Source organism: Eleginops maclovinus, chromosome 22, assembly GCF_036324505.1.
Source record: "Eleginops maclovinus isolate JMC-PN-2008 ecotype Puerto Natales chromosome 22, JC_Emac_rtc_rv5, whole genome shotgun sequence".
In the NCBI taxonomy this organism is placed as follows: Eukaryota; Metazoa; Chordata; class Actinopteri; order Perciformes; family Eleginopidae; genus Eleginops; species Eleginops maclovinus.
In genome coordinates, this window is record NC_086370.1 from 23223790 (window position 1) to 23242180 (window position 18391).

The window sequence follows — 18391 nt, forward strand, 5'->3', positions numbered from 1 at the left end:
AGGCTTGTAAAACAGGAAGTCAATTCAGGGAAGTCTGTCACGTTTGAAGGCAATTAAGACAAGCACTTTTATATATAGAAGTCAGCATTCACTCAGAGACAGAGGCTGCAACACATGTTGGGTTAAGAGAAAAAAGTCTCCGAAACTGAGGACACTTTGGAAGGTGAGGACATGATGACATTTCTGAAACCCCCCTCAAAGCCTGAGAGTAATCCAGCCTTACCGCTGCTTCACTCAGGGCCGATTGTCAGATAACCTCTCTCTGAAACCTGGCAGATAATTTTTTACTGCAATATCAGATTGAAGATACAGTATATTGAAGATTTGAACAGGATTAAGAGGACAGAGGAGGATTCTGGGTAATGGGGCGGCTCAGGATATAGAGACGTTGTCCACTGAGAAGAAGGTCACCTGAACATCAGCAGGAGAGGACTCTTTAAAGTAGAGACACTACATACTGATATACACCTGAACATCAGCAGGAGAGGACTCTTTAAAGTAGAGACTCTACATACTGATATACACCTGAACATCAGCAGGAGAGGACTCTTTAAAGTAGAGACACTACATACTGATATACACCTGAACATCAGCAGGAGAGGACTCTTTAAAGTAGAGACTCTACATACTGATATACACCTGAACATCAGCAGGAGAGGACTCTTTAAAGTAGAGACACTACATACTGATATACACCTGAACATCAGCAGGAGAGGACTCTTTAAAGTAGAGACCCTACATACTGATATACACCTGAACATCAGCAGGAGAGGACTCTTTAAAGTAGAGACTCTACATACTGATATACACCTGAACATCAGCAGGAGAGGACTCTTTAAAGTAGAGACTCTACATACTGATATACACCTGAACATCAGCAGGAGAGGACTCTTTAAAGTAGAGACACTACATACTGATATACACCTGAACATCAGCAGGAGAGGACTCTTTAAAGTAGAGACACTACATACTGATATACACCTGAACATCAGCAGGAGAGGACTCTTTAAAGTAGAGACTCTACATACTGATATACACCTGAACATCAGCAGGAGAGGACTCTTTAAAGTAGAGACTCTACATACTGATATACACCTGAACATCAGCAGGAGAGGACTCTTTAAAGAAAGCCAGGTCTCCTTTTATATCCTAAATATTTGGGGTTCTTCTAAGGTCACTTTGATGTTTTCTGTTGGCTCTGACGCAGATTAACTTTGCATGGAAGATATGCATGATGGGAAGTTGTCTTCAAAGTTGAGGGAGGCCTGCAGCAGATTTCTGAGATGTAGAGAAACTGTTTTACCTGCCTCTCCGACCTGTTCCCACACACTCTGTTTGGATGTAGAGGGACTCAGATTTTCATGTCCAGGAGTCGCAGGAGTTGTTCCTCTGTGCTGAAGTTCAAATTACATTTTCTCACACTGAGAAACTGAAACACAGATGAAAACACGGCGCAGCGTTGGTGGGCTGAGTGTACAGCCTCTGTCTGCACTTTAAAAGGCTGCAGAGACAGAGACATTACAATCCAATTATTCCTGACTTTTTTCAAAAACAATGTCAAACGTTTCTCTCACAAGAGAGCCGTCATTTTTCTCTCCGCTGAAAAACAAATTGTGCTATCAATCACACAAGCGTGCATGGCACTTGTGCCATATTGTAAAGCAACATCATACTAACAAGACAGATAGATATTTGGTTAAAGCACCCTTCTGTCATTTTATACGGTGGCTGACAGTCGCAAAATTCTTCCATCCGGAGCAACGTGATGCAGCTTCAGAAACACAAATCAGAACTCCTGCAGAAACATCTGCAGCAGCTCTTCAACACATGCAGCATCTAGAGAACATTCAGCAGAGGAAACATGAGCAGTTTACTAAAAGCTGCAGAAACCAAACGCTGCAAGAAGCTCCAACACAACGGAGACCAGGGGACACTAACGAGAGACGCACACAGCTGGAGACCAGGGGACACTGAAGAGAGACGCACACAGCTGGAGACCAGGGGACACTAAAGAGAGACGCACACACTGAAGAGAGACGCACACAGCTGGAGACCAGGGGACACTAAAGACAGACGCACACACTGAAGAGAGACGCACACAGCTGGAGACCAGGGGACACTAAAGAGAGACGCACACAGCTGGAGACCAGGAGACACTGAAGAGAGACGCACACAGCTGGAGACCAGGGGACACTAAAGAGAGACGCACACAGCTGGAGACCAGGGGACACTGAAGAGAGACGCACACAGCTGGAGACCAGGGGACACTAAAGAGAGACGCACACAGCTGGAGACCAGGGGACACTGAAGAGAGACGCACACAGTTGGAGACCAGGGGACACTAAAGAGAGACGCACACAGCTGGAGACCAGGAGACACTGAAGAGAGACGCACACAGCTGGAGACCAGGGGACACTAAAGACAGACGCACACAGCTGGAGACCAGGGGACACTAACTAACTAACAGCTGGGTCTCTGTTGTTGTTCTCCTGAAATGTTGTCTGGTCTTATTCTAACGATGTGATCACATGACTCCTTCTGATGTCACTGCAGATATTTGACCCCTGGTTGTCGGTCACGTTGATGACTAACAGAAAAGGAAGGAGTCATGTGATCACTTCGTTAAAATAAGACCAGAAAACATTCAGGAGAGTTTCCAACAGCAGAGACAGTTTTGCTTTCAGCATTGTCTTCTCCTCGTTCAGGTAAACATAAACCCCTTCCAGCGTCCTTTATGGTCTCCTGATGGTGAAGAGAGCTGAATGTAGGACAGCAGTGAGTCCAGGTCCAGATGGCCGTCTCTCGGCCATCTGGACCTGGACTTTGGCTGCACTGAATGGGCTGGCAAACTGTGTGTGTGTGTGTGTGTGTGTGTGTGTGTGTGTGTGTGTGTGTGTCTGCAGTACTTAACTAAGAAAATAGTCCGTTCCACTGCTTGGTACAAACGGGTGGTACTGCCACAAGCGGAACGTAACTTGATCCTCCTTAGCAACGGTCTGTTCTCCAGCAGACCTCCGGAACATCCAAATTGACCAATCAGGACCGAGGATTCAACTAAGCTGTGTAACAACTACAACTAATGTCTAAATTAAAGGTTTAAATATGTTCTTCCATGTTTTGGAACAGCATCCTCGTCTGACGTCCTTTCCTTTTGACTCTGCAGTCTGTGACAGACCTGTCTTTTAAATAACTCAAATGTACCCTAAAATGCATCCTTGGTGTCCCTATCTTGTCTAGAACACTGTTGACTTTGCCAAGCCCCTAAAAAAGCTTGTCAAACTTTATTTGAGGTATTAAATAGCACATTTTGAGATTTGAAGGCAGGTAAAGGATTCCAGGACGGACTGAAGGACACGTGACACATGCTGAGCGTGGGTAAAAGGTGTTAATAGAAAGCCTCACAATGGAAATCATGGCTCAATAATTAGTCACATATTTTGGTGCTTTGTTTGAAGCTTGAATTGAATATTTCTGTCTCTCCATTATCAGGGCTCATGGTTTCCACCCAATTACATTTAGACAGGATTTTCAAAACAGCATAAAGGAAGAAAGGTCTTTATTCAGCAGACAAGTGCTGCTTAATTATCCGTCCAAGTGGTTATACGTAGGCTGCTGTATATTGTTCTTTATTGAAAAAATGCACCAACTCACCCCCCCAACACACACACACACACACACACACACACACACACACACACACACACACACACACACACACACACACACACACACACACACACACACACACACTGGGGGGGGGTACTTCATCACCCCACAAATAGAAGAGAGAGCCGCGTTCCTCGGAGGGTACATGAGGATAACATGTGACAGTTAGAGCGAGGATGAAGAAGGAGAGGTTTTCAGATGATCATGGGGGGGTGGGGTTTAAACTCTGAAGCGGTTCAGAGCGCTGAGGAGAGGCTGCCGAGTGTTCTGTGAAGAGATTGGAGAGCTGCCATGATGCCATTTTAGCAATCACCTTTCCCACACAGCTGCACCCTTTGTGCTGCCTGAACACACACACACCACACCACACACACACACACACACCCACACACACCACACCCACCCAAAACACACACACCACACACACACACCACACACACACACACACACACACACACACACAATACACACACACACACACACACACCACACACACACACACACACACACACACACACACACACACACAACTCCGAGTATAATCTGCAGCGTTGGGGGGTTTCTTTAGAGATGTATTCAGTAAAACAATGTAATCGTATTTAAGGTGTATTTTAAAGTCTCTTCGTGTGTTAACCTCAGACACTATTTCAGGCTTCTAACCTAAAACACATTCAGAAAACCATTGACTTCCAGCGAACGGAGTGGTAAAGTACTGATTTCCAGGTTTTAGGACTTATTGCTGCACCACAAGTATAAAAGGAAATGACTTTTGCAGCTCTAAACAAAAGCACAGATGCCTTCCTGTCCTTTCACCCCCCCCCTTCAGTCTGCACTCAACATCTGGAAACATTGGGTTATTGACACTTTGTTTGGAAAATTGCGGACTTTTAATCACGGGAAATTGTCAACAGCGAACTGTTTGTGCATGAAAGACAGGGGCGCAAAAAGGTGACAAGTTTTCCCCCTGAACGAGGTCTTAGTTTATTACTGAACCGTTAAAACCGCTGACTCTTCCTCCTCATGATGGACCCGCTCTCCAGCATTAAAGCCGGCCATTTGAACTCTCCGCTCTACAGAATGGAAGCTTCTCTCTCCCACACACACACACACACTCCTCACAGCATGAGTTAGTAACACTGTCAGTGTGTGGACGAATGGTCCGGACATCTCTGACATCAGCAACAACACACACACACACACACACGGACTCGTTTGTCTCTCTGAGTTCTCCAAAGCTCCTCTGAAGTTACCTCAGGTCATGAGGCGACAGTGAGGGTTACAGCCATGGTAACGAGTCCAGACAGGGGGGGGGGGGGGGGAGGGTTACAACCACGGTGGGCAGACTGGACTCATCATTAGATGTGATCATTTAAATTGCGTTCCTGGAAAGTGGAGTCACAGTTCTGACTAATACCGATCATTTGATCTGATTCTTTGAAATCAGTTGAGTAAAGATTACTGCCATGGAGGTCCCGGTGGTCCAGACTCAGAGGGGCAGAACGGGCTGGGGGGGTTATCACTTAAACTAGAGAACAATAGTCAGGGTTTTGTCTAAACCGGGTAACTAATCATTCTATATATTTCTAGAAAATCCCCTGCTAGTGTCGTCTCACGGTGGGATGAAGTCAAATGACTAGTGTCTAAAACCCAGAGCGAGTGTTCCACCTGTGCTCATAGAGAAACATCATTTCAAGGCAGTTTACTTTTTTATTAAATTACTTATAAGACTTTGAAAACATCTTTTGAAAAAAAGAGAACAACATGATAACAAAAAAAGGTAATGATAAAGAAAAAGTGCAGAAGACTGACATCAGGGATGTCAGCGTGAACGCAGAACTACTTCAGGGTGCGGTTTGTTCGAAGGGACAAAGTATACAGATGGAGGTTAGTGAGTAGTGTGGTTTTACCTCTAAATACTACAAATAATACAGCTTTTGAATATCTAACATATAAGGAAGAACATTAGGGATTAGATTTGTTCAAGAAATAACCAAGGAGAAAAAAAAAGTCACAAATGTGAAAAAATACTTTGATTCTGAGGCAAAGAAAAGTGAAATTCAACAAAGTAATGAGACCAACCTAAAGCACTTATTTTTACTCAGAAGATTCCAGGGCTTTTAGAAAAACCTCAGAACATCATTCTTTTTTGGGGTTTATTTTTATTAATTCTAAATTAAGTCTCAGAATTTAGAGATTTTCAAAAACATAAAACAAAAGTCAGAATTCTTTCAGAATCGTTGGGAATAAATGGGAAAAATAGAACAGCTCTAATAGCAGCTTTGATTCTTTTAGAAATAATCTTTAGAAGATAACTAACAACAAGAAAACGGACAATGAAAAGAAAATGACCAACACCAAAGAAGACATTCGAGGGAAACTATTGCACATCAAAGTTCAGAATGATTAAACAGCTTCGGAGTGCTGAGTGTGTTTTATACTACTTACTGAGTATCGTAAAGGAATAACCCAGAAGAATCTCACAAACAAAAGGCTGAACTGTTCCTAAAACCTAGCCATGTGACCAGATCGTGACTCTCTATGTAATTGTCTTTTGAGATTTACTAAGGCAATAGCTGAATGCTTCCTTCCTCTCGTCAGAGCGTGGGTGAATAAGGAGGCTTATTTTCTACTGGTCCGCTGGCGAAGACACCTCTTAATGGTCTGATGGTCGCTCTCTTTCTCCTCCGGCGTTCTGCTGATTATCTGTGGAAAGGAAAGGATTGTTAAAAGTGTGTTGTGTGGAAAAAGGGTAGGCTTATAAACACAGAGACAACAAAGGTTTAGAGGATGAGCTGATGGGCTCATCACGTCGAGCAATCATGATATTAACATGGAGTGATTGCACCGTTATCGGTGTCAACAACCTGAAACTAAGCAGCTTTTGGGAAGATTTTAAGCCCATGAAATGAACACAGTGCAGCCCTGCTCGTTCTCTCCGGGCTGTCAGGGAATCTCTTATCAAGGCGCTGAGGAAGAAGAGGCGTTACATTGACGAGAGGTGCAGGAGAAAGGGATGAAAACTGTGCAGCTTGTAGACTCACAGTGTGACAAACGGTGTCGTGCATTAAATATAACGGCACAGTCACGTTGCTGCAACGGACAGACATCTGCCTTCTCTCAAAACTAACGGAAACTACACTGCAATGTTTATCAAAAAATACATTGACAAAAACTCATCCGGAATGTGTCTCTGCAGAAACCCACAGACTTCATGCAGGAACTATTTCCCCTCTATTGCATTACACCAGCCACACGTATAACCCAGCATGTCCAACACATTTATATTTGACTGAGATAGTTTTTTTTAAAGCAAAGAAAATGGATTAAATGAAAACATTTCTCTTTTCAGAATTCTTGGATTTCCAGAATATTTCATATTTTTCAGAAAAAATCAAAATTCTGAGATTTAAGTCTGAATTTGGATTTTCCTGAATTAATTCCCAGAACACAATAAATAAAGACATCTCAAATGTTTATATTTCAGGAACAAATCTGACACTAAATATATATTTTCACACAATTCTGACTTTCAGGAAAAAATATCTCAGAACTCCAAATTTATTGACTGAAAAAATATCTCAGAGAAAAACAATATGACACTTACTGGGTGGTAGGGCATGTCCATAGGGGAGGAGATCTCAGGTGTGTACAGTTTCCTTTGTTTCCTCTTGGCTCTGAGCGATGAAGAGGAGGCTGCTGAGTCTGCATCACAGCGACCGCTCACCAGACTCATCATCTTCTTGGCTGCAGAGAGACAGACACTTTCAAACCGGAGGAAAACGCTGAAGAGATTCTTCACTCAGATTCAGATCGATACGCTTAGACTGATTAATTTCATGATGGAGAACCGAGTATAAACATCAGCAGGAGAGGACTCTTTAAAGTAGAGACGATACATACTGATATACACCTGAACATCAGCAGGAGAGGACTCTTTAAAGTAGAGACACTACATACTGATATACACCTGAACATCAGCAGGAGAGGACTCTTTAAAGTAGAGACGATACATACTGATATACACCTGAACATCAGCAGGAGAGGACTCTTTAAAATAGAGACTCTACATACTGATATACACCTGAACATCAGCAGGAGAGGACTCTTTAAAGTAGAGATGCTACATACTGATATACACCTGAACATCAGCAGGAGAGGACTCTTTAAAGTAGAGACACTACATACTGATATACACCTGAACATCAGCAGGAGAGGACTCTTTAAAGTAGAGACGATACATACTGATATACACCTGAACATCAGCAGGAGAGGACTCTTTAAAGTAGAGACACTACATACTGATATACACCTGAACATCAGCAGGAGAGGACTCTTTAAAGTAGAGACTCTACATACTGATATACACCTGAACATCAGCAGGAGAGGACTCTTTAAAGTAGAGACACTACATACTGATACACACCTGAACATCAGCAGGAGAGGACTCTTTAAAGTAGAGACTCTACATACTGATATACACCTGAACATCAGCAGGAGAGGACTCTTTAAAGTAGAGACGCTACATACTGATATACACCTGAACATCAGCAGGAGAGGACTCTTTAAAGTAGAGACTCTACATACTGATACACACCTGAACATCAGCAGGAGAGGACTCTTTAAAGTAGAGACTCTACATACTGATATACACCTGAACATCAGCAGGAGAGGACTCTTTAAAGTAGAGACTCTACATACTGATATACACCTGAACATCAGCAGGAGAGGACTCTTTAAAGTAGAGACACTACATACTGATATACACCTGAACATCAGCAGGAGAGGACTCTTTAAAGTAGAGACTCTACATACTGATATACACCTGAACATCAGCAGGAGAGGACTCTTTAAAGTAGAGACTCTACATACTGATATACACCTGAACATCAGCAGGAGAGGACTCTTTAAAGTAGAGACTCTACATACTGATATACACCTGAACATCAGCAGGAGAGGACTCTTTAAAGTAGAGACACTACATACTGATATACACCTGAACATCAGCAGGAGAGGACTCTTTAAAGTAGAGACTCTACATACTGATATACACCTGAACATCAGCAGGAGAGGACTCTTTAAAGTAGAGACTCTACATACTGATATACACCTGAACATCAGCAGGAGAGGACTCTTTAAAGTAGAGACTCTACATACTGATATACACCTGAACATCAGCAGGAGAGGACTCTTTAAAGTAGAGACTCTACATACTGATATACACCTGAACATCAGCAGGAGAGGACTCTTTAAAGTAGAGACTCTACATACTGATATACACCTGAACATCAGCAGGAGAGGACTCTTTAAAGTAGAGACTCTACATACTGATATACACCTGAACATCAGCAGGAGAGGACTCTTTAAAGTAGAGACTCTACATACTGATATACACCTGAACATCAGCAGGAGAGGACTCTTTAAAGTAGAGACACTACATACTGATATACACCTGAACATCAGCAGGAGAGGACTCTTTAAAGTAGAGACTCTACATACTGATATACACCTGAACATCAGCAGGAGAGGACTCTTTAAAGTAGAGACTCTACATACTGATATACACCTGAACATCAGCAGGAGAAGATGAAGAAAAGGTGCTGGAAGAAGTGGAATAATAAAGTTCCTAGATCTGGGAACAGCAGCAGCAGAAAGAGAGGATGAGTTGCTAGAAACACATTTCACTCTCCTCTGGAGAACCCCGGGGCAACAATTAACCGACCGAGGGTAAGAGCCTCTCCTCCCCGCTCAGAGATGACTCTCCGGCGTTCCCCTCTAAGCCATCATTAGACTCCCAAACTCCGCTGCCCTTGCCCCGTTATACTCTGTCCAACCTGTTTGCTAAAACACTCCGGCAGGAACTCGCAGGTTTGTCCTTGAGTGTGCCGGGCTGTGTTTCTGCAAAAACTGTGAACTTTATTAAACCCTAAAAGCCCATCTGGGCCTGCGATTGCCTCCTGGATGTTATCAGCGCGGCTGCTGGTGAATGAATAAAAATGTACTCTGGAGGATTTACTGTAAATATGAGCGGGCTTTGGAGACTTCACGGCAGCACAGTTACCGTGCAGATTACGGTTTGATATTTACATACATTTTACACATCAGAATTTTTAAATCTGTGTTCATTTCCACACGTTCAGTCAATGCAAAGAACCTGATAGATGCCAATATGCCTTAGAATGACACGGCGTGAATGAAGCAAGAGTTAAAAATGTTCAACTCGAGCCAGAAATTAGCATGAAGATATCTACCGAAAGCAAATCAGCAGTGAGAATCTCCACCTGTCGGCAACAGCATAGAGCTCACAGTTCTGCGTACGTATTCAGGACCTGGAGGACATGTATGTATGTATGTATGTGTACAAACAACAGAGTGTGGACGGAGCAGCTACATGTTAGCCTAGCCTGATCCACCAGATCTCCATTCAGAAAACATTGTACGTTTCCCTGCAGTCTTGCGGACACACTCGCCAGAGCATTAACTCGTGGTTTTCACTAATTGGTATCAATATATGGTTATTTCAGCATCATTTTGATACGTGTATTACAATTAACTCATGATCAAATATGTTACTTGTGTTGGTTTCTACATGGAGATAAGCCCCGCCTCCTCGCCATCACTTCTAGCTTGCATGTAATCACCATTGATGATGTCATGGTAGAACTTGAGCGAGTTCAGTTGGTCGCAGATTGGTCATAAAAAGCCTACAGCCAATAACCTTTGTGTTCTTCTTGATGAATATTGAAGCCATTAGATAATCTGATTTCCTGGATATATTGCATTATTTCTGCTGAGGGCGCAGTGTGATGAAGAGCAGATCCAAATGTCACCTCTGTGCAGTAACTCTGAGCACAGGAGCCCTGCAGAGAGACTCCATTGTTCTCAGTCTGCTCACCTTGCTCTCAGCACCTGCCCTCTTTAGTGAGGATCTGCGTCTATTCTGTATATAATTAGTGCAGAGCTCACATTTGCTTTTCCCCTTCTAGCTAATTTGCAGATCGTTTAAAATGCAGACGCTCATTCGCTCAACAAGATTACATCTCTACGTGCTAAACTAAACCAGACTTATAGTCAGGGACGTTTCTACTGCCAACAAATCCCCTGAAGAAGCCAGAACCAGCCGTGTTAATCTCCCCATCGTCCCTTTGTATTTCATTGAAGATTCTCACTAATATATTGTTTAAAACCTTCTAAAAAGACCCGGGTATTTCCTGAAACAGCTGGTTAATGTAGTTGTTCTCAAAGGACTTTTTGCACAGTATTTTGGGGGTCTCTGATCAAAATGGCTCTCTAGCGCCGATAAGCAGTGCTTCGTTGTGCTTTCACCTCCAAGTCTGTAACTCACCTGTAGAGATAAATAAAAGCTTGTGTCACCAGCTGAAGTAAAACTGAGGCAACCCTTTTGAAAAACTCTTCTCCGATCCATTTACTTTTAGGGCGAGATAAGTGAAACCCCTCGACGTAAATACACTGACCTTTGGTGCCGAGCAGCGTGGGGGAGCTCTGCAGGAAGTCTCCGATCTTCTGCAGCGTTCCTTCCTTTCTGCTGCGGATGGTGCTCTGGGAGTCATGGTGACACGCTGTGGAGGAGGAGCTCTGATCACAGACAGAGAACCGTTAGCACGTTAGCATCCACAGCGAGAAGAGCTACATGTGGCTTACAGCACGAGCGTAATGAAGCCAGATGAATTATCATGGTGTAAAAGCCACAGACCGAAGGCTGATGACCTCCTGTTCTCACAGTGAGCGTCTGCATGATGAATCAGTGTTCCCCGTTAGTATGAGCGTACAATTATTGATGTTAATGCGTGTTCAGGATGTATCTGAGCACCATGTTGATGCATGTGTTTGACAGCTGTGTGTGTGTGTGTGTGTGTGTGTGTGTGTCTGTCACCTCCTCTCTGTGCGGGGTCGGCTTCGGCTTCGGCTTCGGCGTCAGTTTGGTCCGAGTGTTCCTCTTGTTCTCCGCCTCCACTTCTTCCTACAAACACACAAGGACAAACAAAATGAAGACACACACATCAACAAAGTCAGTGTGTGCCGAGTCACCTGGACCAGAGGATTAGTAATAATGCAGCCTACTGACACTACATCCCAGGATATCATGTATTACATTTCACTACTTAAAGCATCCGTCCATCCACCTGCCTACCTACCATACCTACTAATCCACCCACCCATCCATCTGCCTACCTACCATACCTACTAATCCACCCACCTATTTATCTAACTAGCCCAACGAGCAGAGAGGATGGAAAGCAACTAAAAATGAACCACAAAATGTTTCATAACGACGTGACTGTTTGTTGAGATGGAGACCCGTAATGAAAGCAGACATCAGGAGAAAAACATTCAGTCCGTTTTTGTGCGGCGTCCTCGGCGGTCGCTCAGTCCCACTTTTACCATTTTACCAGCCGGAATAATGTGCAAGAGGAGAAAACAGAACAGGCTGCAATTGAGTGTAATTTACCTGCCTGAGTTCTGACAAGCTCAACTGGTACCAGTCAACACAGGTTGTGTGGCTGTCTCCCAAACACACCATTAATCTGAATTTTCTCTCCAACGAGATTCTGTTGTCAGAGATGTGCGGAAAATATTGGATTTGAGCGTAACAAATACACGGAGTGTTCTGCAGTTTAAGGTCTTGTTTCTATCCTTATGACAGACAGTGCTATGCTAATCTTTTCTATACAGTGCCCTCCAGAGTTATTGGCACCCCTTTGGTGAAAAATGAGCAAAACAAGTTAATCAAGTTAATCAAGTTAGTCAAAAAATGTTAATATTTTGAATTAAATACGAGGGAAACAACACAGACAGCTTCTGCATCTTCTTTTTACTGAAAGGGTGCCAATAATTCTGGAGGGCACTGTAAATACTAAATATCATCCAAGCTTTTGGCTTTCAGGAAAAGAAAAGGTAAAGGGAAATGTTTTTAACAGTATCAAAAACAAAACACATTTATTTTTAAAGCCCCGGGGATTTCTTCCTGCCAGAAAGGCATCTGACCGTATTCCCCCGGGCGGCCTCCTGATGGATGCCATGATGGTGTAAAATAACATTTAACAACATCCCGAGTGTTACTTAAAGGGTTAGCTGCCTGTCTCAACAAAACATCTGGTTTCCTCAGAACAAGCAAAAGCCAGGGAAGTTTCATTTCTAGGGGTACCTCCCGTTACAGCTGCTGTCTGATTGGTTGCGCGTCAAAAGGTCAACGGTAAGCAAGAGCTAAGTTAATATAATAGGGATTTTGAGCAACGTCAAGGGCGGAGCTTTCGCCTCGTCGAATGGCACCGCTCTCTCCATCGAAACACAACGGCAGCGCAGAGCTGTTTAACCGCTCCAGTCCACCACTGGGGCCAGTTCAGGGATGGAGCCTCATTGATAATCTTGGGAAAGCAACTGGATTTATTTCACTTACTACTCCTCTCAAAGACTCAGATGTGGTTGTGTGGTTAAATCTTTGGTAACTTCTTGTCTTTCTTACGTTTGGTTTTCCATTGGTTCCTCGTTGTGATCTTGGCGTCAGGATTCAAATATCTTCCCTTTATCCTTAAAGCTGCAGCAGTATAACAGCCTCCCACAAACACAATTCTGACTCAAAACTAGCTGACCTTTTCGGGGGCGTAGCAACCGGGCAGAGGAGTGGGCTTTGAGCAAGGGTAAACACACTCCGTTTTAAAAAGCAGAAGGAGGGTCAAGCATGTGGAGTCATCGGTGACTCATGGGAGGTCTTAAAAACGAGGGAGGGTAGATTTCTAGAGACACAAATGTGAAGAAAGTACATAATGGAGCTGAAGAGTGTGTGTGTGTGTGTGTGTGTGTGTGTGTGTGTGAGAGTGAGTGTGTGTGAGTGTGTGTGTGTGTGAGAGAGAGGAAGAACGAAGTGGAAAGATACAGATGAGTAGTGTAGTGATTAGTGATAACGATAAACCGTAATTGGAGAAAGTAAACAAGAAGTGTGTGTGTGTGTGTGTGTGTGTGTGTGTGTGTGTGTGTGTGTGTGTGTGTGTGTGTGTGTGTGTGTGTGTGTGTGTGTGAGAGAGATGAGATGATAGAGGGAGCGTGTGGAGAAAGTAAATGAGGCATGAGATAATGTGGATCAAGACTGTTGACAAAGAAAGGTGGAGAGAAGACAGAGCGAGGCGGAGATGTGGAGACGGTTTCTGAAGAACAGATTCTAATCCCGCAGAGTAACAATCAAAAATAAACATCGCTGTTGTCATTACAATATCTCTGCTGGTCAGAAAGGGTTTAATGAGTCCAGGAATATGGAGATGGGGTCAGATGTCTGGTCAGAGGGCAGAGACAGCTTACGGAGATAAATAGGGGATGGATGTCAGGTGGGTCTGCGGGGGACGAGTGGCAGGCACAAAACACTTCACTGTAGGAGTATCACTTTGGCTATTTCTGATGGGTCAACAGACTACACCAACACCAAAATCCCAATATCTAAAACTACAGATAAAGGTTTTCTGGGACAGCGTCGATGTCTCCTCTGAAGAGAAGGAGAACACCACGTCGTCAATAAATCATTATGAGCTCATCTGCTCGACAGACGGACAGAGGGGAGGCACGGTGAAGACGCAGAGAGGATAAGGGGGAGTCGCAGGAGGGACTGGAAGAACAGAAGAGATAACAATTGTGTGCCAAGGGAGGCCGTTCATCTGATGGTGCGTGCTCTCATTGTGCCGGTTTACATGTTCCTGCACTCCATTATCTGGGAGACAAAGTGAACGGTGCTGGGGTGTGGATGGCAGATGAACATCAGCTGCTGGGTCGCTGCCTACAGATGTCAGAGCCATCAGATAGGAAGCGCCCTGCCTGCGCGTCACATGGATGAAATACGAGCACTCTATTTAAGAGGGAGCAATTAACTTTACATTACTCCACTGATTTTGACAATATAATTACTTTAAAAAACTAAGACTTTGAACAGAAGATTGGAAGCAGCACAGAAAGAGCAACCTTCCCATGCTAAATGATTATGAAAATGTTAATTAGAAATACAAAAGCTTACATGAAAAGTTAGATAAGTGTCCCAACTTCAGATAGTATCAGAACACTGACACTGGTGAGGGATACTGATCTGCTTCACTGAACGAACGCACACTGTGCAAAGATCAACCAAGATTCCCTTGAATAACTGGAGCATGAAAGGGGCCGGTCTTTGTTCGCCTGAGGATAAAAGCTTCCCTCCCTCTGATGCACGGAGGTTGGAGAACAATGATGTCGAGGTTGGAATAGTTACCGTCTTCATCGTTTGAATTCAATATTTTAAGCACACAGTAAAGGTTCAGCTGATTCACATCGCAGTCACTGTAGGAATGACACGTTTGAACTCTAATTACATCTTATCAACTTTTAGTTGTTAGGCATCAAAGTGCTGCAGTACTCCTTTTAGTTTTCACATTTGAAGCTGTTGACATCTGTTATTTTTCAATCTGTTACTGCCCGACTGTGCACAGCGAACGGGGATAAGTGATTCCACTCCACACTGCTGGGAACATTTGTACCTGTGGTCGTACAAGCCGACCTGTAATAGGAATTCTACACTTTGACCCCAAGTTATCCGCTCAAGGGTCCTTGAACAAGAATCCTAACAATTTTCAGGAGCACTGCTCTGTGGCTACAACTCAACCCTGACCCCCCCCTGCAGGAGGGACAGGACATGGATAGATTGTTTTCCCCAAAGAGATCAAAAGTCTTTCGCTACAACAGCACACACACCAAAGCTCGACTACACGTTTCAAAAACTATTCTCTGGCCACGAATTCTGAGAATGCCTGAAGTTTGAAAAAAAGTCATAATTGGGGGAAAAGTCAGAAATCTGAAAATGAGAAATTTCTGATAAAAAATGTCAATTTGGAAAAGATTTCAGAATTGTGAAAAGGATCTGAATTTTGAAGAAGTCAAAAAGAACAATTGAAAAAATAGTGAACGTTTTGAAAAAAGTCCAAATTCTGAGAAATAAACATTTTGAAAAAAGCTCAGCGTTCCGAGAAGTCAGAATTTGTCGTGCCATAAATCTGAAATAAGTCTAATGTGAAATTGTTGGGGAGAAAGTCAATATTAGGAGAAAAAAATCTGAATCCTGAATTTGAAAAAAAAGTGACAACTGAGAAAAAGTCAGAAATGTGAAAAAATATAAAATGTCTGAAAAAAGTAAATTTAAAAACAGAGTTGGAAATCTGTCAAACATCACAGTGCTCAGAAAAGTCAACATTTTGAGAAAAAAAAGTCAGAACTCGGAAAGAAAGCGTCCGAGACTTCGATGTTTGAAAAAAAGATCATCATTTCTTTTTGGGGGGAAAAGATGAAAAGGTAAAAGACAGTATTCTGGAAAAAGGCCAGAATATCTGAAAAGCGAGAATCCTGGGGAAAAAAGCAACCAAACTAAAGGTTAAATGTGGATTTGATTGATATAGAAGTACCGAGCTGCACGACTGAATGGTATTATAAGAAGCTTCCCAACACGCTCAGAAAGTAAGTGCATATTCCTACAGAAACTATTCCTCCACATCTATATAGGGGACATTTAACTGGGCCATTAGCCCTATACTGCAGCACAAGGTCGCACCACATTAGCATCATGGAAGGAACTTTTCATTGAGGGTGAATACCGGAGGGACTCTGTGACACTGCACAATAATGATTGGACGAATGAATGAAGGCGGCGTCTTCAGGCGTGAGTCACTTTGCTCTGAAGCATGGAAACGGGTAAATGGCCAACAATCATCCCATATTAACATCCTCATTGGTGGGATGCAAGGGGAGTTCAGCCAGATGTTTTCAAATCTGTACCGACACAGGGAAGGTTGGACGGAGAGGTCTTCCCAATCACGTCCTGGGTTCTGCTCATTCTGTGTCCGGCTGGCCAGGAGCCAATGAACAAACCAGAGGTGAAAACAACTTTGTCTCTAAGCAGAGAGTTTTCCAATTACTCTCTGCTGGATTTGTTGGGAGAGTTAGAGCAGCAGTCTGCTGGTGAGAAGCACTCTGATGGTCCTTCACGGTGAGAAAGAGAAATGGTAGAGCTAGTATACTACTGTGGGAGATGATGTGACTGTGATGGGGAACGTATGGTTATGATTATGGGAGGATGAAATTATGACGCCGTTTCTTAGGAAAGAATACAATACCTTGCGTGTTGTTCCTCGTTTACTCCGCCTAAAGATGTGAGACTTCAGAAAGAAAAGAACTTGATTAAAATGTAGTCTACAGTTGATCAATACACTAATTACTCTGAAGACTTTAAGAGCTAATTGCAAACCCACTGAGTATAAACAGAACAGAGAAACTGGAACGAAGGACGTTTTGAACATTACTAGCAAGCATTGGTTCTATGTAATTACTTACAGTCAACCACACACACAGGTTATGGTGCTTATTCAGCATAACAACTCCTGTGTAACTTCTAAAACGCTTATACGATATGCACAGTGATGGATGTGTAATGACTTATGCATATTTATCACATTTAGATGATCTGTTCACAGCACTCTCTGCTAACCGCCAACAATACACATTCACACAAGTAACAACCCATGTGGCTCTTCAGCTGGATTGTGAGTTAGTTATGACCCATTTGAGACACCAAGGAGATGGAGGCACTGACGTGGGTTAACGTTTCATGTCATGTCGAAAGGAGCATTAAAAGTTGATATGGTTCAGTTCCTGATGGGATTGGGTAAAAGTGGAGCCACCATAGGGTGCGGCATGTCTAAATCAAGCTCTGTTGAACCCCAAGAGTCATATCTTAGTCCTGAGTCTCAGGCCACTGGAAGAAAACACATACATAACCAAAATGGAAGCAGTAGAAGTATTGTTCAAGATTGAAGTGCCGATGTGGTTTCCATTAAGGTCTCTTGATGTATTTTGAGGCCATAAGACTGCTTTTATTTGTGCTCACTTGGAGTTGAAGAGAGTGCTTGATCAAGAGGAGTTGAAACTAGGGGTGAACCACAGGGAGAGGGGAGGAAAGTCCAAAAGCATTGGCAAACAGGAGAAGAATATTTTAGAATTTCTCAGAATCAGATCATTTACATCACCATATAATACAGAATTAATCAACAGTGGATTGTCATGCCAGATTCTAGCAGAGAAATAGAATGGTGCCAAAACTGTCGCAAGTCAGGTGTTACGCGCCCTGTGTGAACGGCCCATTTGGTTTGCATGGGCGCCAGAAAGTTGCAGGAGCATCTAAACGTGAATGCACATACCTGGTGAAGCTAAGAGAAAAAAATGGGGAGAATTTATAATTTTGAAAAGTCCAAATCTGTCAAATTTCTGAAAAAGGTGAGAACCCTAAAAAAAATGAAGAATTCTGAAAGGAGTAAAGCTCTGAAAGAATTCAAATTTTTAAAAAAGAAGATCAATTGAATATTCTGAAAACATTCAGAATCCAGAAAAAATCTTAATTTAAAAAAAAGAGAATTCTGAAAAAAGTCAACATTTAGAAAAATAAGTCAATTCAGAGAAACAGGAAACACTTTACTTGAAGGGTGTCATAACACTGTCATAACCATCACACCTAAACATGAATGAATACTGATGACCGTTGTCGTTAAATGTCATTCAGTAAGTTATGTCACTTCTGATGCAAAGGTGGCATTGTTTGAGATGTCCTTGTTATGACAACTTGACATAAACCAAGACAACAGAACCTGTCATAAACATGTCATAGCAGACCTCCATATATTTCGGTCTGCTGACATGTTTATGATGGTTT

General features: G+C 42.9%; 1 protein-coding gene across 1 annotated transcript in view; it reads right to left on the reverse strand.

Annotated features, from left to right (window-relative positions):
• Positions 1-5353: 5353 nt before the first annotated feature.
• kif20ba (kinesin family member 20Ba) overlaps positions 5354-18391 on the reverse strand; it is a 40273-nt gene continuing 27235 nt past the window's right edge. The window contains 5 exon segments of the mRNA XM_063875474.1: positions 5354-6369; positions 7271-7410; positions 11139-11259; positions 11558-11644; positions 16803-16844. Of these exon segments, the coding sequence (XP_063731544.1) occupies positions 6286-6369; positions 7271-7410; positions 11139-11259; positions 11558-11644; positions 16803-16844 (474 nt within the window). The 3' untranslated portion in view covers positions 5354-6285.